The sequence below is a fragment of the Thermobia domestica genome, chromosome 5 (genome assembly GCF_964235325.1).
Source record: "Thermobia domestica chromosome 5, izTheDome1.hap1.1, whole genome shotgun sequence".
Classification (NCBI taxonomy): Eukaryota; Metazoa; Arthropoda; class Insecta; order Zygentoma; family Lepismatidae; genus Thermobia; species Thermobia domestica.
Window position 1 is genome coordinate 8,377,186 of NC_137458.1, and position 26,962 is coordinate 8,404,147.

General features: G+C 34.2%; 1 protein-coding gene across 2 annotated transcripts in view; it reads left to right on the forward strand.

The window, feature by feature from the left end:
• The window catches only part of Eaat2 (Excitatory amino acid transporter 2), a 226,930-nt gene that overhangs the window by 190,725 nt on the left and 9,243 nt on the right, over nt 1-26,962 (forward strand). For both annotated transcript variants that reach the window (XM_081758158.1, XM_081758157.1), the window contains 3 exons: nt 11,790-11,984; nt 21,304-21,438; nt 24,615-24,765. In XM_081758158.1, coding sequence (XP_081614284.1) covers nt 11,790-11,984; nt 21,304-21,438; nt 24,615-24,765 — 481 coding nt within the window. The remainder of the gene's footprint in view (nt 1-11,789; nt 11,985-21,303; nt 21,439-24,614; nt 24,766-26,962) is intronic.

A 26,962-nucleotide genomic window follows, 5' to 3' on the forward strand; every position in this document is an offset into this window, starting at 1 on the left:
CACGTTACTATTATCAAAAGTCTGAATTTTTTAAGACTTTTTTTATCGACATTTTGAGCGCATAATGTATTTTATTCCATATTACTACGTCATTTTTTAAAAAAACAACTACTAGTAAAAAAGATCTCAGAAACTGCAGTTCTCCTATTCTATGGAATGGCTGATATTAGATATGGATTCTGAGTAATTTTGCGTATTTCAGGCTTTCTTAACATCTGTGACTGTGGCATCTATTTTTTTTTTTAGAATTATTGGATTTTTTTTTAAGCTAAACAATCCAAATTAACGTTTTTCGCAGATTTTATTTATGTTGTCAGTACACCTAGTTTGTTAATTTGCTGAAAATAAACTCAAAGTAGGTACACTATAAATATTATAGAGAAATCAGAAGCCTAGATCTAAATATTATAGAGAAATCAGAAACCTAGATCTAAATATTATAGAGAAATCAGAAGCCTAGATCTAAATATTATAGAGAAATCAGAAACCTAAATCTAAATCTACTCAGAAGAACCAACTTCATAAATTTTCGTGGAAGTTAGGCGCTGCTTTTCTGGACAGGTAAAAAAAAGTCTCCAAGGATGAAAGGCAGCGACGCAATTAGGCTAGTTGTTGCTCGGGGCAATACTCGCCTTAGCGCCCTCCTCCCCCTCCCTGACCAACCAAACCAAAACGCTCCCAGACTACAGCTGATATTAGCATTACACAGTAATTCTCCTGTTCCATTTTTAATTCAAGTAGTAAAGCTTGATTTCAAAATTGCAGTACATAATTTAATTTTTAGTACAAGATAAAGCACAAAACTATTTAGTATTTGGATGCCAAATAATCTGAGACATGCTTGACATATTCTTATAGTCTTATCATAATAACTGCAAATCACTTTTTTTTTTTTTTTTTAATTATATCGAGATGTGCATGTGTATAGAATGAATCAACTGCTTTAGAATAGAATATTTAATTATGACACAGTCAAGCTGTTGTCTCGAGTATTATACTCGGACATTTTGCAAATCCCTTAAATCGATGTAAGTTAAATGAAAACAGAAAGCTGGAACTAAAATTTAACTTTGCGGGCTCTTTTGGCTGCAGAGGTTTTTATGATGTTCGCAAAAAATAGCTTTGAAACTAACTTATGCTCTATGTATATGATCCTAAGGTTGGTGAGTCGTTATTGTCCTGTTAAATTTCATAGTTTTTTTTTCTTTGTTAAAATTCCTTTCCTCGTCTTATACTAGAAACAAATATTTTCCCAGTTTTGTGCCTCTAATCTGGCGCTCGGGGCACAAGCCCCGTTTGCTCCCCTTAGTTACGTCACTGACTATAGATACCATGTTCATAAGGGCATTATGGACTCAATCGGTGTTGACTTATAAACTAAAAATAATGCTATTAGAAAACGATGCACTGACCACGCATTGTCTAGCTAAATGTGTGTCATTTGATTGGCAAGAAGAGTCCTTCATGACCTGCATCACCAGTTTATTATGGTAAAAGATAACTTTGGTCCTTTTCAACTTCTAATAAAGTTGGAATGTTGCTATATTTGAGTAGTGATGATATTCCCCTATAGCTACAATAAAAATATTTTCAACAACTATAGATACTGACAACAACCAAACAATAATCTTGTTTCGAATGTTAATGCAGTTCTATAGGGTGAAAAAGACTGATGCACATTGGTCGCAGATGCTAAGTGTGTCTAAAAGGTAAAGTAAGAAAGTAATATTGCTTAATGAAGTGCCATTTAAACTAACTAAAACAAATAGAAATTTCATACATCGAAAAAAAAAAACTTGAGAAATAATATAATAGGCTTGTATGAACATGACATTATAATTCATCAGTGAAAGATATGTGGCATATTGTGAAACAAATAAATAAATAAATAAAAATATGCACCATTCACATCCAATTACCGCATCGCGTCTAGGAAGTACGGTGAATTAATCGACTAAGCAGGTTTGATACAGTGGACTCCGTATCTCCCAGGCTGGTGTTCAGAAGTAGGGTAAAAGGCGAATCCTGTCATTAACTTTCTCCTTTTTGCACTGTGCTTGTGTTTGCCCTCTTGTAGGGCACAACCAAGTGCAGCACCATACAAAACTTTCAATCATACTGAAAATCCTTACCCTTGTGCCTTTTATGCCTACTTCGATAGTTATTTAGTTCTTACTATGGTAAAAATAAAGCAAGTTTAAGCCAGAATTAAACAAGAGGTCGAAATTACAAAGTTTTTTTTTTCTAATTTTAAAACATTTTAAGGATGGTAAATTTTAATGGCAAATAACTAAAGAAGTTAACCAATTAAAAGAGAAGGTAATTTGAAACAATGTAATTAACAATTTGTAATGTGGACTGGCTTAAGCTTCATAATATTTTAATTGTTATCATTATTTGTTTTCCTTTTACTTAGAAATATCAGAATTCGAAACAACGCTTATTGTTTTTTGCAAAAATAACAAAGAGAAATGAAAAAAAGTTTCTAAAAGATACCCGATGAAGTTGCTTCTTCGCTATAGATTTATAAGTCCCAATTTCTGTTTAGTTTCACGATACATCCATTTTTTCTGTTTGAAGAGGAAACAAGTTAAGAAAAAAGAAATATGACAGTCCAAGAAAGAGAAAAAAAGAAAATTTTACACTTTTATTTTTTGTATGCTTATAATTTTTTTTCGTGGTATTGTTGTGTGTATATATATACGGAAAAATTACATGCGTATCATAGGTCATATCCCATTTTTTGTTACTTATTTATTTTGTTTGAGTACAAAAATCAAAAAAAAGGTAAAGAGTGTTGCAAAAATATTTATTTTTTGCATGAATTGTGTCTATATTTGGAAACTGGCTGTGTCTTTGTTTGCTCTGCTCGTCCCTCCTTATCTTCCAAGGACCAAAGAAATACTTTAGTCTGCAGCGTCTAGTAAGGGTGTCTTCACATATATATTTTTTTTACAGGACCATCTGCACGCTTCCTCTCTGGACTCTATAATTAGTTATTTTGTACAAGTTTTTGCATCACTAATTCTGCAAAAAAATAAACATTTCTGCAGCACTCAGAGAGTATAGAAAAAAAAAGAACAACTACTACGTTCACTCTTAATCGTATGCGAGTGTGTATTTTTTTAAATATTATTTTTATTATTATTATCATTATTGTCATTATTTTATATTTCCTAATCTACTGTCTCCTTTAAACCAATCGCAGAACAAGAACTCCAAACCTCCAAATCAATTATAGTTTTTAAAAGAAATCGGATTGATTTGCCACAAAAGTATTCCTTTTATGGTGCAAAAAAGAATTCAAACAAGATGATTGTATTTCTCAAAATATACATTTAATTTGATTACAGTTAAAACACACAACAAAAAGAAAGAAAAACAGACGAAATCTTCAGGAAAATAGTAATAATAAAAATATTTAAATCTTATTTGGTTTGGTTTATGGAGTTCTTACCTCCTCGCTTCCTTTTCTAATTTCTTGCTAGCGTTTTGTTTTGTTTCCTTTTTTTTTAATTAACTTGTGTCAATAAATAGTTTTTGCATGCTTTATCTTTTTTCTTTGTGTTAATATCCAAAAATAAGAGAAATAATGACTGATTTCTTTAAAGTATCAAAGAACAAACAGTGTATAAAAAATTCAGTTCAATTGCTCGAATAATGTATCCAATAATTAAACAAAAATGTTACAATAACCTAAGACAATTTTTTTAGAATTTTTGTAGTACCTTAATATACAGAAAGCTAAACCACTGGCGCAACAACCTTCTTGAGGGACAAGGACCTACGAACCTCATACCTTTGAGGTGGTGTGTGGTCAGCACATCGGCTTCCTCTTGCCGGAAGTTTTCTACTTCTTTCTTTTAATTAACTCCCCATTTGTCCTCACGACATCGGATGAACGTGCAATGCCAACACTATCTGATGAGAACAACGGCTGGCGCTGCTTGACTTGATTGATCTCACGAGAAGCAGTATGCCGGTGCGATTCGGGCGTCGGCTTACCGTTCATATAATGATTATGTAAAGACAAAAGTAGAAGATACATATAATATGAAGTATTTGTTGTATGTAGTCGGCAGAAAAGAATAATCGTTTATTGTTATAAATGTAACAAGTTTGAAAAGTTGTTTCATAAGTAAGCTTGAAAGATATTCGCCTTACTTTCCTCTTTGTTCCAGATTTTTTCTCATTAAATTCGTTCTGGCTAAACTATCACCATTATCAAGATAGGTAAGAAAGGAGGGAACGTATTTCTTCTTACCTATGTCTTGATAGTGCTAACAGCGTAATCAACAAAAATTCGGCGATTGGTGATGATTTATTTTTAATGAATCTGTAAGAAGATAGAAAACACAAAGATAAATACCTGTTGATTTTATTCAGTAACTAAGTTCAAGTTATTTTACTTACAGGTAACTAATGCCTGAAAACACATTGCACTTCGAAGTTTTCGGCTCAGTCCAAGAGCCTTGATCAGGGGAATCAAAAATGGGAGTAGTAGTAATAAAAACATCAAGGAAGGCGGACTTGCCAGGGTGGAGCAGTGTAAAGAAACACCTTTATCAAGCTTCTGTTCACTCATCTAATGATAGAGTAGCATGTTGCGCATTGCTCGACACTGGTGAATCCGTTTCTTTTACTTTTCTTATGTTTTTATTATTCTTTTTCCTGTTTTTAACCTCTGTAATCAAGGCTCCAGGCGAGAGTCGAAAGCTTGGAAGTGCAAGGTGTTTTCAAGAACTATGACTACTTGTAATTAAATGATTGTAAGAATTTCTAAACGTATTAATATATTGTCCAAATTAAATTAATTGTTTCATTTAAATTAATAATCCAGGTTTCTGTCATCATAAAAGATTATAGTTACAGTCCTGAGACATTAAATTAGAACAGACTCTATGAATTGAAACTCAATAACGTTTGACAAGTATGTAAATTCTGTCCTCTATATCTCACTTATATATAAAATACAAGAAAGAGTGCAGTATAAAAATATCGAAATAAAAATTTCTCAAGAAGTGTTTTCCAATATTATGTTATTAGCTGGTCTAATTTCGTTAGAATCTTTCCATAAAAAGTTATCTAATTTCTCTAGTTTGTGGGTAATAATTAATACATAAAATATATAATTGTATGAATAACATAAAGAATCTTTATTTACGTTTTTAACGTTCATTTCCGTGTTCGTCTAAGGATTGTCACTGAATCAAAAGTGTAAGGAAGACAGAAGCATGTAAAATTTGTAACGTGTTGTTGCCAGACGAAGAAAATCGGTTAGTCTTTGAAAAATATAGAGGATGATTATTTACAAATATCTGTTCTCATGAAACATAAAAGTGAGTGATAAATACAGAAAATGTATGTTCAAGTACTATAAAGAAATAACAAGTACTATATCAATTAATCTTGATCGACCGTTCGAACCTGACAAATATCATTTTCAAGTAGCAAGAAAGAAGGAAAGAAAATCAAAAGAGAAAGAGAGAGAATGAATGAAAGAAAGAAAGAATGAACGAACGAAAGGAAGAAAAAGAGAGAAAAAGAAAGAAAGAAAGAGAAAAAGAATGAGAGAACAAAAGAGAATGAATGAATGAAAGAAAGAAAAAGAAGAAAGAATGAAAGGAACAGAGAGAAAGAAAGAAAGATAGAAAGAAAGAAAGAGAAAAAAGAAAAGGAGAGAACGAGAGAGAAAATGAAAGAGAGAGAAAAAGAAAGAAAGAAAAAAAACAGAGAAAAACAAAGAAAGAAAGATATAGAAAAAGAAAAGAGAGAGAATGAGAATGACTGAATGAAAGAGAGAAAAAGAAAGAAAGAAAAAACAGAGAGAGAAAAACAAAGAAAGTTATAGAAAAAGAAAAGAAAGACAGAGAATGAGAATGACTGAAAGAAAGAAAGAAAAAGAGAAAGAAAGATACACATACACATAATGATTATTTGATGGCTCAGATTTTACGATTGAATTAGGTTTAACAGTAAAAAAAAATCATCATAGTGTTATTGAGAAAATAGTTAATTTAACGAAATAAATTATGTTAGTCAATAGAATACATAAATCTAAATTACATTATCTTAGATCATATATTCACAGACAGAACCATTTTCAAGGCGAAGAGAAAAAATTCTGCATTTAAATTTTAGTTAAGGTTTTTCAAATAGTATTAAATTTTAAATTCGTGCACATTATTTCTCTTATTTTTATCAGGGTTTATATTAATTTTCTTCTAAAGTTTGTTTATTTTATAATTACTCTAAAGTGTAACTACTTTCAAGGAGAAAAAAAACTGGAAGTACTTGCACTCTTATCATTTGAAGGGATGAAAGTGTCAGTTGTTTTAGAAGTAGGTAGCGCTACTCTTCCTGCTTGATTTAGCTCTTAAATTGTGAAACTTACCCATACTGCATGCTGGCATGGTGCTTCTTTCTTGACACATCTAAAACAAAAATGAAGTAGTGTACTCACTAAAGAATCATTTTAATTCCGTTTCCTGTGTGTTAATTGCTTGCTGGCAATGTTTAATCTTTTAATCTATCTCTTCGTAGCAGAACATACGGTATTAAAGATGAACCTCGGGCGACTATTGCTGTTTGTCCTTGTGGCTGTGTGAAGTTTTATTTAGGATTACGCAATGCCGTTTATAAGACTGTACTGTTAGCACGTCCGTCCGTCCGTTACTCCACACGGTTCGTTAATGGGGTCAATCCGTTAACATCATAACGGGTAACGGTGACTTTAATGTACTGTGTAGTTTAAAATACACAACAGTCCCTAGCTTCTATGCAACGAGTACATCAACAAAGCATTGTTGATTGTGTATAATAAAAGGTAAGGATTGTGCTTTCGCGGAATCTCTTTAATATCCTTACCAGAGTTTATTGCAAATGAAATTTCGGCCAGGAAAGTACATAAAACCGCTTGAATGGAAAGAAAGATCCATTATTGGAGAAAATTGTATTCGTAACACACAGACTTTCTAGTGCTAAAAATTTTCTGACACAATATTTGTTTCAGTGGTGTTTGTCGGGGATTTAGTGTTCTTGTTTAATAAGAAGAAAATAGAGGCACCGTGGCTCAATGGTAAAGTGCTTATCTCTGGTGCATAGGGTCTCTGGTTCGGTCCAAGGCCAAGTAAGTTTGTAATAGAAAAAAACATCGTATATCCGTGGATTTTCCCGTTTCCTCCCACTTTCGTATTCCACCAATTCTTCCATCATCATTCACTTGCCTTAATCATTGTCCCCTTTAGCCTAAATGGCATAATCGTGGGACGTTAAACTAAAAGATTTCATTTCTTTCCTGTGGACAATATTTTAGTTAAGCAGATATTACTGTATAATTAAGTGTTCGTGATCACTTTAGACTATATCTCGTTAACTATACTCTGTACTGTCGTCTTGTTACTATTGTAATAAAGAAGATCTTAATGAAAGCTTATTTCAATAGTAGTTTCACGTCAAGAAATAGCATTGTTCTAGTACAGCATCATTTTTTAGATTTACAAAGAAATTCGCTCTTGTCCATTTTCTCGAAAACTACACATGAGGTTTCAGACTCTCGCATATAATTTTGTTCAGATCAATAAGATCGTCGATTAATGTATGCCTCGTCTTTGCACATTGCCTCTTAAACGTTAGATCTGCAGTAAATTGTAATGTTTCTATACCAATAAGTCGTATTATGGGCGCTTGTTCCATTGTTAAACCATATAGACTTGCATTACCTTTCGAAAAAAAATAAATAAACCACGCAATTTTCATTCTCAATAAAACAAGAGCATGTTTAGTGTTTAAAGAACGTATTATTTTGCATATGGCTCGTTTTTCAACTTGCATGAGTATCCTCAAATCTTCCGCTTTTAATATCTATAAGGCTTTTAATATTTACACATTCAGCACAGATGAAATAATAATAAATCTTAGCTTCAAATTAAATGCTACATTTTACTTAATTCAATTTTATAAAATACCATTCGGTTCTGCTCAAAGCTTGTTTGTGTCTTCTTTGTTAGTGATCTTCTTCTACACTGTTCTTCAAACATCTAAGTACCTACAGTTTTACTCAGAGCTGTAATTCTTAAATTTCTACACTTCCAAACTCTTCCATACCATCAATCACTACAAATTCTTTTAATCTCACGTACATTTATTTTTATTTAATAAATCCTAGCGTAGACAGCTTTTTATTGCTTTTCTCTAGTAAACATTTTATTTTTGTAAAATAAGTCGAACTTTTCGTACATTGAAAATTATTAATACATTTTCAGAACATGTTAGAACTTTAAAATGTCATTCCGTTGCAAGATTACCAATTCTTTTGATTCTTGAAGACTTTCTATTGTATTACTAATAAAACTCCAACTGACCAAAGCAGTATATATATTTTAAGATTTTATATTTGTGTTACAGTTTCGGCTATGTAACATAGCCTTCCTCAGACACATTATCACTTTCTATTGTGTTAAATTATATATATTAATCACTATCAAATTTCATCTAGTTTCACATTCAGTTATGTGTACTTAATATCAGTTTTGTAATCCATCTTTTTTCCGATATCCTGTGTAAGGAATTTGTATTTCAATTCCTCAGAATGTTTTGCCTTCAATAACTAAATCCTATCTTTTGAATTCTTACCTTCTATACTATCTATTTCGCTCTATCAGCGTGATAATTTAACAAATTGTTTAAATCTGTTTGTTATTTCGTTTGGAGTAACGATTGTTTCACTAAAGTCTGTTAGTCCTTATTATTGCGTGTTAGTTCGTTAATTTTTTAGAATTGTGATGGTCGGTTAGTTACGTACACTTAACGGAGTTAAGTACCCGCGCCATCTTTGTATTTTTCTAGCCTATTGATTTATATGAAGGAGGATTATTTTCTGTTTCCTTTTGAAATGAACTGGAATTTTGATTTCTTCTCTAAGTCTCGGTAAATATCCCTCACTTTTTCAAAAGGAATTTGCAACATTTATAAATTTAATATCACTTGCATTAAATTTAATTACTTGTCCTCCCTCGCTTTTTCAAAAGGAATTTACAACATTTATAAATATAATATGATTTACATTAAATTTAATTACTTGTTCCTCCCCAAGCCTTTGGTTCGTCTGAATTGCCTGTACGCTTGCGATATCTTTTGGCATTAGCTAGGAGGCAGCGCATCTAGTGATAACTATTAGCGTGATTGTGAACTATCAGGAATTAGTGTGAATGCCTAGATGTTTATGCAACCCGGAACTCTGAAATATTTTGGAGATTGCATATTAACATCACCCAGATTGATATGTTTTTACATTATAAATAGAAGTGTTAAATATTAAAATTACATACCTCAAAATTTAATTTCCATATAGTATGGAATATTTAAATAAATTTGAACAAGAAATCGGTAAACCAAACTATTAAAATTTTAGATTATTTCGACGAAAACAGAAAAAAAATATAATAATACCTTATGTAAATGATTGTTTCACTGATATTTGATTGGGCTAAAAAGCAAAAATGGCGCTGGTATTCAGCACCGTTAAGGAATGTTGAAATAGTTCGTCAATTTGTTCCCTTGAGCATTATTACACTATACTAATCAAATGATTTTCTGTAAGATTTGCAGCACGAATCACATTATAAACTAACATCTGAAACACGAAGCACCAATAACACAAATGAGCATGATCCTGTTTTAACATATGTAGCTTTATGATTTATTAAAAAAAGAAGCTGCTACCTGTTTTCACTTAAGAGGCCCCATCACGGTGAAATTAAAATACCGTTAATTTTACAGCAAGTATGTGATATCTTCAAATAGATTAAAAAATAATAATAATAATAACAATAATCGAAATGTAGAACAAGGCCTCGCTAGACAATGTTATTTTGCATGAGATACCGTTATCACGACTCACTTAACTGTTTTCGATTTCCAGCCATTTAGGAAATCGGCATTTATTTTCGCATTTCTAAATGGCTGTAAACGGAAAGCTACTAGGTGACTCATGATAACAGTACCTCATGCAAAATAATATTGTCTAGCGCGCACGTGTTCCACATTTCGATTATCTTTTATCCATTTGAAGATATCACATAATTACTGTAAAATTAGTGGTATTTTAATTTCGCAATGATTAGGACTCTTAATCTTTAGCTTGGTATGCGATAGGTGTAACTTTTCTTTGTGTGAAAGTGAGTGTGTGTTGATTTTTTTAAATTATTATTTTACTACTTTCTTTTGTTTTTCTTTTGGGTTATTGTTTTGTTTTGGTTAGAGCTTCCTTTTGTGTGTGTGTGTGAAAGGCTTTCATTTTTTTTTCTAAAACTGATACTTGCCAAATGTGACCTGTTTGTGAAGGAAATAATGCATTTTCCCTTGCCTTTCCAGAGTGAAAACAATTTATAATTTGTAGAACAAAAAATACTTGCAGGAAGTAGAAAAAAATGAAAGACAGGTTTACTAGGCAAGCAGATCCTTTGTGATGCGAAATCTCCAGATGCGCATTTAAAAACCTTTCGGTTTTGTGGCGTGCAATTGCCATGAATAGCTGAAGTGGTAAGTAGTGTTTCATCTCTCTTCTATTTCAGGTCAGGTCATTGTCGCTGAATGAGGTGTTGGGGGACAAAGTTTTATATATAAAAAAAAAAGAAATAAACGTATTTTATTTATAATAATATACGAATAAAACAAATGACATGTGGTATAGTGTGTGTGTGTGTGTCCTTCATAATGATAATGTCCTCATAATTTTTTTATTCATACGTCTTTTTAAAAAATAAAATTTAAATTAAAATCATCATCTACTTATAAACGTCATATATATATATATCATATATTACTTCCAAAAGGGTGCATATTTTGTTTCTTCAATTGAAGTTTATCCTATCTCAGTGTTAAGTCATGTTGTCTGGTAGACAGGGAAGTATTGTTGAGACTCAGAAAGTGCATACACCCCGTTAGCTCGTTGGGAAGTCAATGGATTAAGAGGGATATTCACTTTCTAAGTCCCATTTTGTAAAAAACCAAGACTCACAGGAAAAGAAAGGATTACACCGTTTTGTTCCTGCATACAAAATCGGCTTCACAAGTGACCATTGTTGGCCAAAAAGAACAAAAAATCCAGAGGCTGGTAATCCATTCACTTGATTTCTGACGTCATCTCTGAGATCGAATATTTCTAGTATTGTCACTTTCTCTTCTTCTAATTTCCTGACATTGTATCAGCACACAGGTATTCTACGATCGTCATACAGGTATATTATCCGAGGTCTTCATATTTTAGAGTATTTACTTAAGTCGTGTATCTTTTCCTTATTCAGCAGTCTTCTCAAATGATGTACGGTACATTTAACGTACAGTATAAACCTCAAGATGACACAAAAATTCACACAAACACACTCTTTTCATGTTTCGTCTGCATGCTTTAATTTTTGCTCAATCTTTTGTATTTTTTCAGCGCAGCAGTTGGGGGAGCTTCCACTGAAGAAGATATGCAGAAGGTTCTGTTTATTTTTTTTTAATTTATTTTTTTTAACGTCTACGCTTTAAGAACGTCTGTATTTAAATCAAATTCGTGTATGTATTCGGCCATTGTAGTAGTCTGTAGTGCTTTAGCTGCAATTTTTCAAGTAGGTAGGCCAGTTTGGGCTTAAGGGTTTGTTTACTCTATTTTCTAAACACATATATGTTATATATATATATATATATTCGTGATAAGGTTTCGCCCTTGCAGCCCAAACTTGACATCTCAAGATACAAACTAATGCACTTTCTCTTCTTCAACTCTTTCTTTCCGGGTACAGTGCAGCCACGTTACCCGTGACGTTCCGTTGCATGGACGAGAAAGTGAAAGTTGATCCCAGAATATCAAGGTTTGTGCTTCCCATTGGAGCCACCGTCAATATGGATGGGACTGCCATGTTCGTTAGTATCGCCTCCATCTTCATTGCCCAAATGAACGAGATCCCACTAGGATTTGGCGAAATAGCAACAGTTTGGTAAGTATCTGAAACTGGTAAATCTTCAATACAAGCATATCTTTCTACATATATACAAAAATTAACGTATATGTGTATGTATGCATATACAAGGTGTTTCAAAACAATACCAACCCGTTTGAGAGGTGATTCCTGATACCAAGATAAGACAAAAAGTATAGACCAACCTGGGTAGATAAATCCGTCATTTCGGAGTTATAGGCTGCTGAAAACATGAAAAAATTAACTTTACAGGGCCAAAGCTCCAAAACTATGGAACCTACCGTAGTCGGGTCAAGACTTCACTTCGGAACTAGTATGTACCCTATTCAGATATCCAGGTTTCAGAATCCTGCGGTACTTCCACAACAATTATTGTAGGGGAAGTTTGGCTACGGGTATATAATTTGAAGTACTCACCAACTACCTCTGTAAAAAAATCGTTGCGGAAGTACTACAGGATTCTGAAAAATGTATATTTGGATAGGGTACATACTAGTTCCCAAGTGAAGTCTTGACCCGACTACTGTAGATCCCATAATATTGGAGCTATGGACCTTTATTTTATTTTTATTTTTATTTTTTTTATTTTTTTATTTATTTTTTTATTATTTTTTTTTTTCGGCAGCCTAAACTTTGAAATGACGGCTTTCTGCACCCAGGTCGGTCTATATTTTTTGTCTTATCTTGGAGTCAGGAATCATCATGATATTTATTTGCCTCTTCATAGCTTACAATATCAGGACAATCCCCAATTAAGCATTAGAGTTGTCAGATATGGTTTACATTCTCTATATGTTATCAGTAAGATATGTTTCCACAAAGTAATAGCCATTTTCTAACAATAATTCTAACAAAGTATTTCTGAATATCCATTTTTCGTTAATGTCCTTATACTTTGTTGGTAATTTGTTATATAATTTTATACAATTCATATATACAGTTTTGCTAAAATTTGCATAGTTTTGCTGGATAATATACATATTACAATTCTGCCTAGTATTGTATGAGTGAATCGTATTAGCTAATGTAAATAGATCCTTGTGTTCGATTACATACATAATCGTGCGATATATATATATAAATTAGGTAATGCCATTAATTTATATTTTTAAAAAACATTTTTACATGAGGATCGTTCAGGCATACTAAACATTATTCTAATATTTTTTTTCTGTATTCGGAATGTACTAGCATTTATTCTCGAATTCCCCCACGGAATGCAAAGCAGAGTGAACTGAGTTTAGTATTAATGTATTCAACATGAGTATTCCATGTTAAATCTTCATTAACATATACTCCTAGAAATTTAATAGATGTTGTTTGACATAATTCTACAGTGTCTAAAGTTATTGGTACAAGTTAATTTCTGTGGCCCTGGAATCGAAATTTTGACAATGTTAGTTTTTCTTAAATTCATAGTTAATTTATTTATGTTTAACCAACTAATAATGTTTGTTAGCGTCTTTATAATGAGCAAATTATAAAGCAACTTATCAGCTTTATTATATTATCAGCTTAACTATATTATCAACTTATCAGCTTATTTATAATCAGCAAATTAGCTGTAATTGAACAACTAACTAACTAACTCTATGACCTATGGAACCCGGAGGTTCAATGCCGCGTTCACAAAGGCTTTCCACTGACTTCTATCCTTAGCTAACTACATCCAGTTTCTACTTTGTATTCCAATCTATGCGAGATCCACCTTAATATTGTCCTCCCATCTGCGCCTAGGTCTTCCTAATGGTTGTTTCTCGATTGATCTTCAAGTCAAGACTTTGAAAGCGTTTCTACTTTCTTCCATTCTAGCTACATGACCTGCCCACCTAAGCCTCCTAGAATTGACGACCCTAACAATGTTGGGTAAACCGTATAAGTTATGTAGTTCCTCATTATGAAGTTTCCGCCATTCCCCATTCGCATTCCTCTTGGGTCCGAATATTCTTCTCAGGATTTTGTTCTCAAATACTTTCAGTGTATGTTCTTCCCTCAGAGTAAGTGACCATGTTTCGCAACCATACAGAACAACAGGCATGATTATCGTTTTATATATTTTAAGCTTCAAATTCTTCGACAGAATTCGCGACGACAAGAGATTTTGAACCGAATAGTAACACGAAACCCTGCTTTTAGTCGACATTTAATTTCTTGCTGAATATGATTTTCATCTGTTAATATCGATTCTAAATATTTGAAAGTATTCACTTTATCAAAAGTATTATTATTATTATTATTATTATTATTATTATTATTATTATTATTATTATTATTATTATTATTATTACGTTATCATCTTTTAGATTTGTTAGATATTCCAGTGTAAATTGGCGTTCAGCTGTATCTGGAATTATGTTTGTAAATAAATAAATAAATAACTAAATAACAAATAAATAAATAAATAAATAAATAACACACAAGTTTTCATACATTTCAAACTCATTTCACGAATTATATATAAAAGAGAATTTCCCTAAAGTTGAAAGGATTATATGTTTTTCGGATGGAAGTGGCAGCCAATATAAGAATAGAAAAAGATATTACAAATATTTGCAACCACAAAACCTATTTTGAACTAGAAGCTGTCTAGTTTTTCCCCTCTTATCGCCATGGCAACAATGGCTGCAATGGAATAGAAGTACAACAAAAGGTAGCGTGAAATATTAAAGCCAGCTTGCAAAGGACAACACGAGATCAAATAATCAGTGTAGAGAAAATGTACGATTTCTGCAAAGAAAGTATGAAAGGTATTACTATTTTCTCCTCACACGAAAAAGAAATTGTCACTCATATCAAAGTACTTAAGTGCAGATTTGAAAATTGTATCTGAGTCAAAGGAACAAGAAAATGTCATAAATTTCATGGTATTTCAGTAAACGTAATTAGATGCTATGTAACATCGAAAACACACATTTACAAAAACCATTGTATTTGCCAAACTCTGAACTTGACTACAAACAAATGACAGTGGCATGTATGTGTTTATAGTGGATGGTGATGGTTAGCAGAGGTTGAACAACTCAGTTTGGAGAACAATTGTTATGCCCCAGCATTGGGTCTAACAGTGTCTCTCGAATTTGTAAACTGTAATTATGTAGTTACTTATTTATGATATATAACAGGTTAATATGTTTAATTATTCGTTATATTTATTGTTTATTTAATTCCTCAAGTTCTAACTTTATTATGTTAACTGGTTAGGTTATTATTGATCTGTGCCTAATTGTTTTATTAATTATTCAAACTTCCGATTTAGAAAGAAAAGTAATTACGTTACTAGAAGAAGAAGAACAAATTCGAAAAAAGAAGAAAGTTTTTAATATATACAGATTGTAAACAAAAAAATTGTAATACTTGGAAGTTAATTTTTTAAGAAAGGAAAATATTTAACAAAATTTCTAAATATCTGAAAAGATATTAAAAATAAGTAAATCTGAGAAGTACTACGTAGTTATTAATAATAATATAACTATTTTGTTAACCAGCTGAATGTGGAGAGAGGATTATTTGTTGTACTGCTAAAGATTGTCACTTTAATAATAAATACAGTAAACCTTCGATATGCAAATCACAAATTTGGACGATTTGGAAAATAATTCTATAAATATGTTTCTATTTGGTTTAAACTCTTGTACTTGTACACAGAACAGAATAATAATAATCACGCAGTCAATATTAGAGTTTCCATAGAAATTAATAAGTCACGGTGTATGATGTCCCGGGCGATGTGACCGTAATCAAGCTGTGCTTGCTTTTATTACCTCTTCACTTATCTGATTCTTCTGATCGTGTAATCTATAGTCAGATTCGAACTTGTCCACGTTTATATCAGCGTGGTGGCGACGCAGGCTATTTTCAGAATTGAAAGTTGAAGTCTAGTCAAACTGAAGAGCAGTGGCATGACACAATGATGTGTATGTGTGACCATCCTACAGGACCTAAAAAGTCATTTACGAAATCTCTTAGTGATCGTGTGTGGGTACCTATTTAAAATATTCTTAGAAAAATGTCGCTTCTTATAACAGCAAGCATGTCTCCGATCAATCAACTAAAAATTACTTAGTGACTTTTTTTTCCTTTTGTTTGTTTCAACTTACCACAGACTTGCAACACTCACGAGTGTCTTCTTCAGTTCGGTATGAACCAGAGGAAGAACGATTTTGTAAGAGAACTTATATATATATATATATATATATATATATATATATATATATAAGAATAGGTAATTGAAAACTCCTACTAATCTGAACGGATACCTTTTGAAGAGGATGCTGTCCTCTTATCTCTGATTTTCTTCAAGTGAGACAATGTTGTCATGTATTTCTTTTTTCTGGGATCAATTTCCTCTTTAATTTTACCTTAACTATTGATCAGTTTTTGATCTGAAATAAAATTGATTTTTTTTCTTTCTTTTTAAAATATTACTATAAAGATTTTTGTGTTGCCTTTGACTTCTATATATGAGCAATCATCTTTACTTTAGGTCAAAACTGATTACAGGAAGAAAAAGTATACACTTGCAACATTGGCTCACTCGGATGGAAAACAAGAACAAACAGAGGGAAATGCATTCTCCTTCAAAAATCATATGTTCGGATTATTTGGTGTATTTAACCTTTTTAAAATCCCGCCTTTTTTAAGGTAAATTATAGACTTTCAGTTAAGCAGGTATTGCTTCATTGCTATTTATCGTAAGATCATGGTTCATACCTAGTTTTTTATTTCCCCACAATAAAACAACCTTTCATGTTGTCATGTATTTTTCAACGGTGCCATTCACATTTCTCTACCATGTCCCTGAGCCGGGAACTTTTGAGAGAAATCGGGTATTTCCTGATTTTTTTTTTATTTTGATCCCCCCCCCCTCTCTCTCTCTGTGTTAACTCACAGAACTCAAAATCAACTGAAAAATACTAAGAGGTATCCTAAATGTGTGTAAAAACTTTCAGGCTTCTATCTTCAAAAGTAAGGTAAAAGATATTTACTAATGTGCTAAGAATATCCCCACAATACCTCAAATTCCCGTATAAAACAGAATATCAGGTAAACATTTCTTGAGCCATCCCTATTTATCCTAGGATCATGGTTCGTACCTCATTCTCTCCAGAATAGAATAGCCCTTCAAACGGTATCATTCACATGTCCCCACTATGCATCTGAAGCGGGAAAATCATAAAGAAAAGGATTTTTTTGTTTAAATATCTTTTTTTATTTATTGAACAATTTCCCAGATACAGCATAACTTTGCCATTTTACACAGGGACATGCTAACAAAAGAAAGAAAAAAAACATGACAACAATAACAACAACATAGAAAAAAAAGAGTGTAAAAGTAAAACTATTCCGTCAAAGCTCGTTTAATTGCTCTTTCAAACACTGGGTAGCTCGAAAAAATGTCCACATCAGTTGTTACTTGATTATAACTGTTTGGTATTCTATAAAAAAGAGACCTCTGTATAACAGCCAACCTAGGACGGGCAAGATGGAATAGGTGGGTATTCCGAGTGATGCGGGAAGGGACACGTAAGGATAGTTCCTGAAGTAATATTTCCGATCTTAAGGTTCCATTAACTATTTTATGTAGATATTTCAGGTCAGAGATATTTCTGCGTACTTCAGGAGTCTGAATATTAAGATGTCGCAAGAGCTCCTTCTTAGATAATATTCGAAGTGCAGGAACACGAAATCGGACTATAGCAATGAAGAAATTGAGAACAGAATCAAGTCTGGAGAGATGTGTAGGTGCTGCCATGGCCCATATGGGAGAGCAGTATTCGATCTTGGGCGCTATTAAAGTCTTATAAAAAGTTGCTAATGAAGAAACAGTGCGTAGTTCGGTGAATCGATAAAGAAGTCCCAACATGCGCATTGAATTCTTTAGTATTGAGGAGATGTGGTCAGAGAAGGTGAGTTTTGAATCAAAGATGACACCAAGATCGTTATGACTAGCAGAATGTGTGATAGGGGAATCGTTGATATGGTATGTGGAGGGAACAGGAGACTTTTTCAAAGTAATAGTAATACTGTCACATTTCTTACTGTTGAGTTTCAAGTGCCACATTTCACACCAGCCTGTAAGGTAATTTATGTCTTCCTGTAGAGGAATTGTGTCATGGAGACACGATATTTCTCTGTATAACTTACAATCGTCAGCAAAAAGCAGAAGGCAACTAGGTTGAGCTGATAAGTGCGTGTAGAGATCATCCATATACAGGACAAACAGTAGAGGCAGTAAAGTACACTCCCCTGAGGCACCCCTGAGATCACGGGTTGGGGGTTAGAAGTCGCCCCTGAAAGAACAACTCTCTGTTTACGGTCCTTCAAGTAGCTTGTGATTAGAGAGAGAAAATTGCCATGTACATTAAATCTATTGGAGAGTTTATGAAGAAGATGAATGTGACTGACAGAATCAAAGGCCTTCGAGAGATCAAAGTAGATAACATCTAATTGAGTATTGTTATTCATACATTTAACTGCACAGGAAAGAAGAGTACTTAAGTTTGAGAGACTTGAGCTTTTCGGTAGAAAGCCGTGCTGAGAACTATGGATGTAAGGTGAGGTGAATTTAAGTAGCCTGTCTTTAATTATTTTTTCGCAGATAATTGATATTACAGAAAGAAGAGATATTGGCCTATAGGAGGATACATGATCTTTAAGTCCTGATTTATATATTGGGGTCACGTGAGCCAGTTTCCAACTGGTGGGATAATACCCTTCCTTGAAGCATCTATTGAATAAGATAGATAGAGGAAGCGCAATAACTGAAGCAGTTTTGTTGAGAAAGAGAGGACTAATTTTATCAGGTCCAAGTGATCTATGTGGAGATAACGATAGCAAGAGAGCCAGAACTTCGCCCGGGGTGGTAGAGAGAATGGATAAGGTGTCCGAACAGATGGGGTGGAGAGGGGGGAGATGGGTTGTAGAGGAAAGGGAAGTAAATGTTTTGCAGAAGTAGTTATTGAAGAGGTCTGGTCTTTGATCATCACTCGCTTCAGTATTTTCATCTTGAATTGTTGCCGGTATGCCCAGAGATTTTGTTCTAGATTTAATTACAGACCAAAAGACTTTAGGGTTACTAACAGTAAAATCACCAATTGAGTCCATGTATTCAAAATATTTACGTCGCTGTACCTTCTTGGCAAGACTTCTAATTCTAGCAAAGTTTTTATATGTGTAGTCACTCGGATGTGATTTCCATAGAGTCCAGGCAAGCTTTTTGTTTTTAAGAAGGTCACGAAGTTCATTGTCGTACCAGACCGGAAACCTGTTCGATTTTGATGCTTTCACCGGCACAAAGTCCTTTATGGCTGAGTGGACAACGGATGTAAATAAGTCCACAGCGTCGTCAACAGTTCCTACCTCTAACAAACACCAAGGAAACAGTTCAATAGCCCGGCAGATGTCACCCCAGGGGGCTTTCTTCCATAGAAGTTGTGACCTACTTTTGAGGGCCTGGTTTGTAGTAGTGGAGGGGAGGAAATCGAAAGAAACATCCAAGGAATCGTGATCCGAAGGAAAAAGATTTCTGCATGGAACAACACAACGAGGTTCTAAGTTAGAAAGAATGTAGTCAAGATTGCTATTATTGCGGGTATTATGCATATTATGTTGACCTAGACCAAGTCCATGAATAAAATTGTCCATGAAATAACTGTCGTTTCCATCTTTAGCGACTCCATGCTTGCTGTCCTGCCACGTGATGGAAAGGTTGAAATCACCCAATAGGATGACGTCACCGTGTGACAACGCATGTAACAGTGAGTCATGGCAAGCTTCTAAGATGTGCTGGGGGGTGTTCTTGTGCGGCCTATAGAAGCATCCAATAAACACAGAACGACGCTTTGGAATAAATACTTCCACCCATATAAGTTCACAATCCCGTTCGAGATCCAGTCTTCTCTTGCTCTTCCACTTATTATTTACACAAATCATCACTCCACCTCCACGAGTTATGCGGTCTTTACGATAAATGGTGAAATTATTAGAAAAGCTAATTTCACTGTCGTTCACTGATTCATTCAGCCACGATTCGGTCACTGCGAAACAATCCAGTTCCCTTATCTCACCTAGGTTCAATGAGCACTCAAGTAATTTGTTTTTAATGCTACGAACATTTTGATAATATATATTGAAAGCATTAGTGTAATGTGGACAGGGTGGGCCAGGGTTTACGTGAATATCACCACAAAGGAGGAGAAAACAAACGAGAATGAGGCACTGTTTTTTTGCTTTTGACTCATACCTTGTCACAAAATCACTGGTAGTTCCTCCGTCACTGTTAGCAGTACCAGAGAGAGCACATGGCGGTCCTCTTGGTATGAAGGCAGCAGCAGTAAAATGAAATGATCTTCCACTACACTTCAGTCCATGTTTCATTGGCAATGCTTCATTTGGGAAAGTCACAGCACCGTTACTACATGAAGACAGTAGAGCACGCACATAAACACTACACATAACCACGAGAAAAAGATAAACAATAAGAGCACCACTTTGCATCGACTTCGAGCTTGACGCCATCTTGAATATACCTTTTTGCCTCTCTGGACATCCCCTGTGTTAACGCAGAGATCTGAAAAAATCTGAAGAATACTAAGGGATGTACTGAATGTGTGTGTGAAATTTTAATCTTCTGGGTGCAAAAGTAAGCCCGCTAAAAAAAAATAATAAAAATAGGCCTGACGAAAAAAAAAATTAAGCTGTGACGTCATCACCCCTACATCGACGTAGAGTGGCCTGAAACCATACGTAACGTGTTTTACAATGCTTTCGTGATTACAAAAACACACACACACACACACAAAAAAAAAAATAATCTAAAAAGCTTTTTTAATCGAATAATGAAGATACTATGCTATCGTAGTTATAATTACGAAAGATCTTAAAAGGATTAATTAACTATACTAAAATGCCCGCTTAATAAAACCTGTTCTCCCGCACCTTCACATACGAATAAAGAATATACATGTGAGCAGTAGCGTATTTACGATTTTGTTTCGGGAGGGGCTTTGCTAACTTTCGGAGGGGGGGGGGGCTTTGCCTAAAATGTGAAAATTCTGCAAGATATTTCATATACTTTACTATAGTAAGTAAGGTTTCGGGGTGGCTTAAGCCCGAAAGCCCCCTTCCCTAAATACGCCACTGCATGTGAGTATTCAAATCTTTCAGCGAAACAAAAAAAAAAAAAAAAAGTTATGTTCTTTGCATAAATTACTTTACATGGATCACCGAACGTTTATTTATTTATATATTTGTTTATTAACCATATGATAACCTAGTTCTAAGTAAATGTAATAGTAGCTGCAGATGGTATTGTATTTTTGTTTTTCATATGTTTTAGCCTAACATCCACTGCTGCTAGCATAGCGTCTGCAAGCGTCCCGAGTGCTGCTCTTGTGTTGATGTTAATCGTGTTGACGGCCATTGATGCTCCAATTAAAGATGTATCTTTGTTCTTTGCCGTTGATTGGTTTGTGTAAGTATCATATCCTTAAAATATTATTAATTACAATTACCTACACAGTGTTGTTAATAAAATCAATATGGGAAGTACATTTGTGCTAATTATCGAAGTTAACCAGATACAATATGCAGATTGATAATAACAATAAAAAATGCACAAAGTTTATGTACCTCTTCTCAGCCATATGATGAAAAATTTTGTAATAAATTTATAATAGGTAGTGAATTGTAATTAAAAGAAAAAAGAGTCATTTTTGAAAAAGAAAAATAAGTGAAGATGAGAAAATGAAAAAAGATGAACAAGAAAAAAAAAACTTGAAGAATCTGATATTGATTTTAATACGTTGAACAGTATGGTCTCTAGACATGTGTATATACATAAGGATGAAAGACTCAGTCAGACATCCAAAAATAGCTTTTTCGGCATATAAGGGCTATGAAACGTGCAAATTCGCTGAAATCCCGACATCTGTATTTCTTTACGATTACCACAGTTTCTTCTCTCCTACTGTTGATTGAAAATAAAAATGCTTTTGTGTTTCTAATCGATTGTTAATACTATTTTTTAATTACTGTTTTCAAAATTATCTTTCTGCTTTCATCCTTACATCTAAACTAACTTTAAAATTATTGTAATATTTGTTAAAGGTTTTGATAAAACAGCTAATCGTTAGAAAACAGTAATCATTGAATACTGGGTAATATAATTACCCACTTAGCGCAAGGAACAATGGTTAGATTCCAGGGATTTAGGTTTCATATTAAACTTAGATCCATAGATCTCCCTTGCTTCAAATTTTAGTGCTTGAATAATCTTTATATTTTCGAGATTTCTGCTTTCACCTAGAGCTGTTTTCTCAGACGATAAGGATAGGAAAGTTAGGAAAAAAATCAAGAAAATAAGAAGCAAACATTGATACCTGTTAGAGCTTTGGTCGATTAGTTGGAACATGTCTACCTACCAATCTGACGACTAGGATTGTCACCTGCCCTGAATTAGGCGGGACATTTTGATGAACTTTTCAGAGTCCCAAATTATGCCTAAGGGAAACAAATTATATGGTTGAATGCTAAATGATCCCAAAATATGCGACAGAAATTTGTAAATACATTTGTAAATTTCGACCGACGATGTGTACCTATGACTATTGAAATATCGATATATGTACCTAATGACTATTGAAATATCGATATATGTACCTAATGACTATTGAGATATCGATATATGTACCTGATGACTATCGAGATATCGATATATGTACCTAATGACTATCGAGATATCGAGATATGTACCTAATGATTATCGAGATATCGATATGTGTACCTATGACTATCGAGATATCGATCTGTGTATCTATGACTACCGAGATATCGATACGTATATCTATGAGTATCGAGATACCAATATAGTACTGTCGCGAAAATTTTCCGTGTTGGCAGCAGTGAAATCATAACATTGATGTTATTCTCTGATCGGTTCAGTGGGTCATAACTTCTGTTCAACTAACTGTCGACTAACTGAAGCTACGAGTTTTCTGTTTCGTGTGTTTGGTTTAAATGTTCATTGTATGTTCATCTAAGAATATTACTCTTAATAAATTGTTCAATGTACAAATTTTATGAAGGAAAAACAGGTGATCAGCACATGTTCGATAAGTGTGTCCCGTTTTAGGCTTACCAAAAGGAGGCAATCTTACTGACGACCCAGATGATCCCAGTGAATATGGGGTTTATATCCATTCTACTTTAATTTGAAAGCAGCTCAGGGGGTCACCGGTTCTTTGTAAATTGAGTACCTGGAGCAACTGGAAGGAAAACGGTCAGAACTTGGTGCCGGAGTCAAGAAAATGTGAATTTTTTCTCCACGTGACCTGTAGGACACTTTGGTCTGTCCCGAATAGAAAGGGAGAGGGGCTCCTTCAAATCTATTAAATTAGGAGAACTTTAGAATAATTAAAAGTTAAATAGCTTATAATTTTTTTCAACGAATTAAATATTCTTTCGTACTGTGTAAAAAAAAAAAAAAAAAAAAAAAAAAAAAAAAAAAACAGTTTAAAACTGAAAGAACACATTTGTAAGTTGATCAGTGAAAACCGCGTTGAAATGGCTTCAATAGATGCAATTGATATGTATCCCTCCATCAGACTTTGATTTAAATGAGTGTTATATGTATTCCACTGTCGCACTCCCGGTGGGAGCTCATGCGGTTCGGATTCCACGTTAATCAGTAGGTCCACGTCTCATATAGCCTCGCTGCTGAAAGGGACGCTAAACTAAAATCAACTCAACTCCACTGTCGCACTTAAACTCGTCTTTGAATGCAACTTCTTATTTACGTATGAAGAAGTTAAGTACGCAAAGATCAATGAAATATTTAGGTTGTTGAAATATAATATAATATGCATTATTTTTACTTTTGTGGACCATGTATGCCACCAAATGTAGAAACCGGTCCTGCGTAATTCTCTATCTCCGTTCTTGGCTAACCTAGATACATTGCAAAATAAAAATACTTGATTTATAGATTCATAGTACGTTGATGACACATTATTTTTGAAACAACAAATCGAGATGATGTAATTAAAAAATAAATCGAATGCTGCTGCAACGAAACACTACCATGCATTAGTCCTTTCACTTGTCAAATAGAACCATACACAACCTGTCTTCACCATTTCGCTACTGAGCTATATCATTAATTGATAAATGTACTACAGTAGTACACAGGAGAAGGTGTTTCCACATTGCTCTCCGCAGGAGAGTTCATTTTCTCTTTATTTATTTGATATCTTTTTATTTCTTGTATTAATTTCTTAACCCTCCGTGAACAAGGCTCAGGAGGAAGACCGAAAACTTAAAAGTGTAAATATTACTTAAAAATTACAATAAGTGAGATGATCGTAATTTTTTCTCAGTAAATCCTTACGGCGTATATCCTCCGTGAACAAGGCCCTGGAGGAGGGGCAAAAACTTAAAAATGTAAATATTACTTCAAATTTACAAAAAGTGAGATGATCGTTAATTTTTCTGAGCATATCCTTACGGTGCGGTGTATATCCTCAGTGAACAAGGCTCTGGAGTATGGCCGAAATCTTAAAAGTGTAAAAATTTATTTAAAATTTGCAGTAAGTGAGATGATCGTTAATTTTCCTGAGTATATCACTAAGGATATTTTTCATTCTGTTTCAGTGATCGAGTGCGTACTACAAACAACATGCTTGGGGACTGTTACGCTGCTGCTGTTGTGGAGCATCTTTCCAAGAAAGAATTACAAGCCATGGACGCTGAGTTAGCTGCTGCGCATATGGCCAAAGATGTGGAACAAGCGTTATTGAAAGAAGTAAGTACCATAGAAAAGAAAAAAACTTTCAAATTCATTTCCATTTCATCTTGTAGATTTTATCAAACAGAAATTATATCAGAAATTTAAAACAATACAGGCAGGTGCTAAAAAAATAAGAGAATGAACCCTATGTTCGGTTTGCGGTCAACAAAATTAAAAAAGGGTTCGATTTTCGTAGTACAAAGATAGTAGAGAAGAAACATGTAGCTACGTTTATTTTCTGTTTGAAAGAAGTAAAAATTTCTGGTTCTACGTCCAACGTTTATGCCCTGTAGGCTAAAAGAGGCGGATGATTAATGAAGTGAATAATTATGAAAGAGTTTCTATAATGAGGGTATGGGAGCCAGGGGCGGATCCAGGACCGACTTCTGGGGGGGGGCGGTGGGTTGTCATACTGTTACTTTTAAGGGCTCCAAACTTTGGGATGGGTTTTATTTATATATATATATAAAATAAGAAAGTTTTACTCTTCTAGGGGGAGCGATCGCCCCGATCACCCCCCTGGATCCACCCCTGATGGGAGGAAGCTTTTTTTTAGTTTAACGTCCCACGTTATGCACCCAAGATAGGTGAGACGGTGACAATGAAATGGATGAAAATAGTAGAATAGCAAGACTAGGAGGAAATGGAAAAACCTGAAAAAATCCATGCACGCCAGTGTTTGTTCACTACAAAAACAACTTGACGGGAGCTGGGACCGAACCTGAGATCCTATGTTGCAACAAATATTCTAATATTTATTGCTGTCCCAGTTCAATTAAACTTACTTTATTTAACTCCAAAACTTTCTACGATAATTAGTCCAAGAAATTAAATTATTTCTTTATACTGTTAAAGCACTGAATTTATTTAATACTTATCATTTATTAGCTGTAATTCCAAAAACACATCCTTCTAAGATGGCGTTCTCACTTATTATATCTTAACAGCCTAAATATAGAAGTATGGCCACAACAGCATAAATGTACAGGTCTGTCTATCAACAAAAAGGGGTATCTTTCATACCGGACCATTGTCCTCTATAACACATACTGTACATATTGTCGTTGCATAAAATGGCTCTCGAACTACTATGTATAAATTAACAACGGTAGGTCCCATAGTATTGGAGCTATGGACCTTTGATGTTCTCCATGTTTTTGGCTGCTTATAATTCCAAAGTGACGGATTTCTGCACTCATGTTGGTCTATATTTTTTTGTCTTATCTTGGTGTCAGGAATCACCTCCCAAACGTTGTCGGCGTTATTTTGAAACACCCCACACACACACACATATATATATATATATATATATATATATATATATATATATATATATATATATATATATATATATGAGGAACATTCAAAAGAACCCTTGTAAGTCGTCTAACTTTGCCTTACATGTAAGGTGGCACCACGTAACTGCGGGTATGGTGGCGCCATCGATTGGTAGAGAGACTGACGCGTGCGCACCGTTTGACGTTGCATAGAGCCAGTGTGGTTTCACTCCGAAGAGTAGGTGGTCACACAAGTTATCGTCCACTACCGAACATGCAGGCGAGTAAGCAGGAACAACGAGGAGTGATTCGATTTTTGGCGGCGGAGGGAGTTGGAGGCAGTGAAATGTATCGACGGATGAAGGCTGAGTACAGTCTGAGTCGTGCAAGTGTTGTTGAATGGCGCAAAAGATTCCTTGAGGGGCGCAAGTCACTGGAAGACGATGCTTGTCCTGGACAGGCTCATCGTGTCATCACACCGGAAATGATTGCAGAAGTGAATGCTTTAGTCTTTGACAACCGCAGAATCACCGTGGACGAGAACCATCGGTTACTGGCTATTAGCGTGGGCACCGCTCACACCATAATGCATCAACACTTGAACTTTCGAAACATTTGTGCTTAGTGGGTTCCCCCCTACTGACCGCCGAACAGCGCAATACGCGAATGGTGCTGTCTTTGAGTCATCTGCAACGTTATCATGAAGAGGAATACGGCTTTCTGCCGCGTATTGTCACAGGGGACGAAACATAGTGTCACCATTTTGAACCGGAAAGCAAGTGTCAGAGCAAGCAGTGGAAACATGCGACTTCACCACCTCCAAAGAAATCAAAGGCCGTGCACACCAGCTCTGGTAAGGTCATGATGTCCTTTTTTGACCACAAGGGCCCACTGCTTGTCGAGTTCCTGGAACGGTGTGCCACCATCAATGCTCT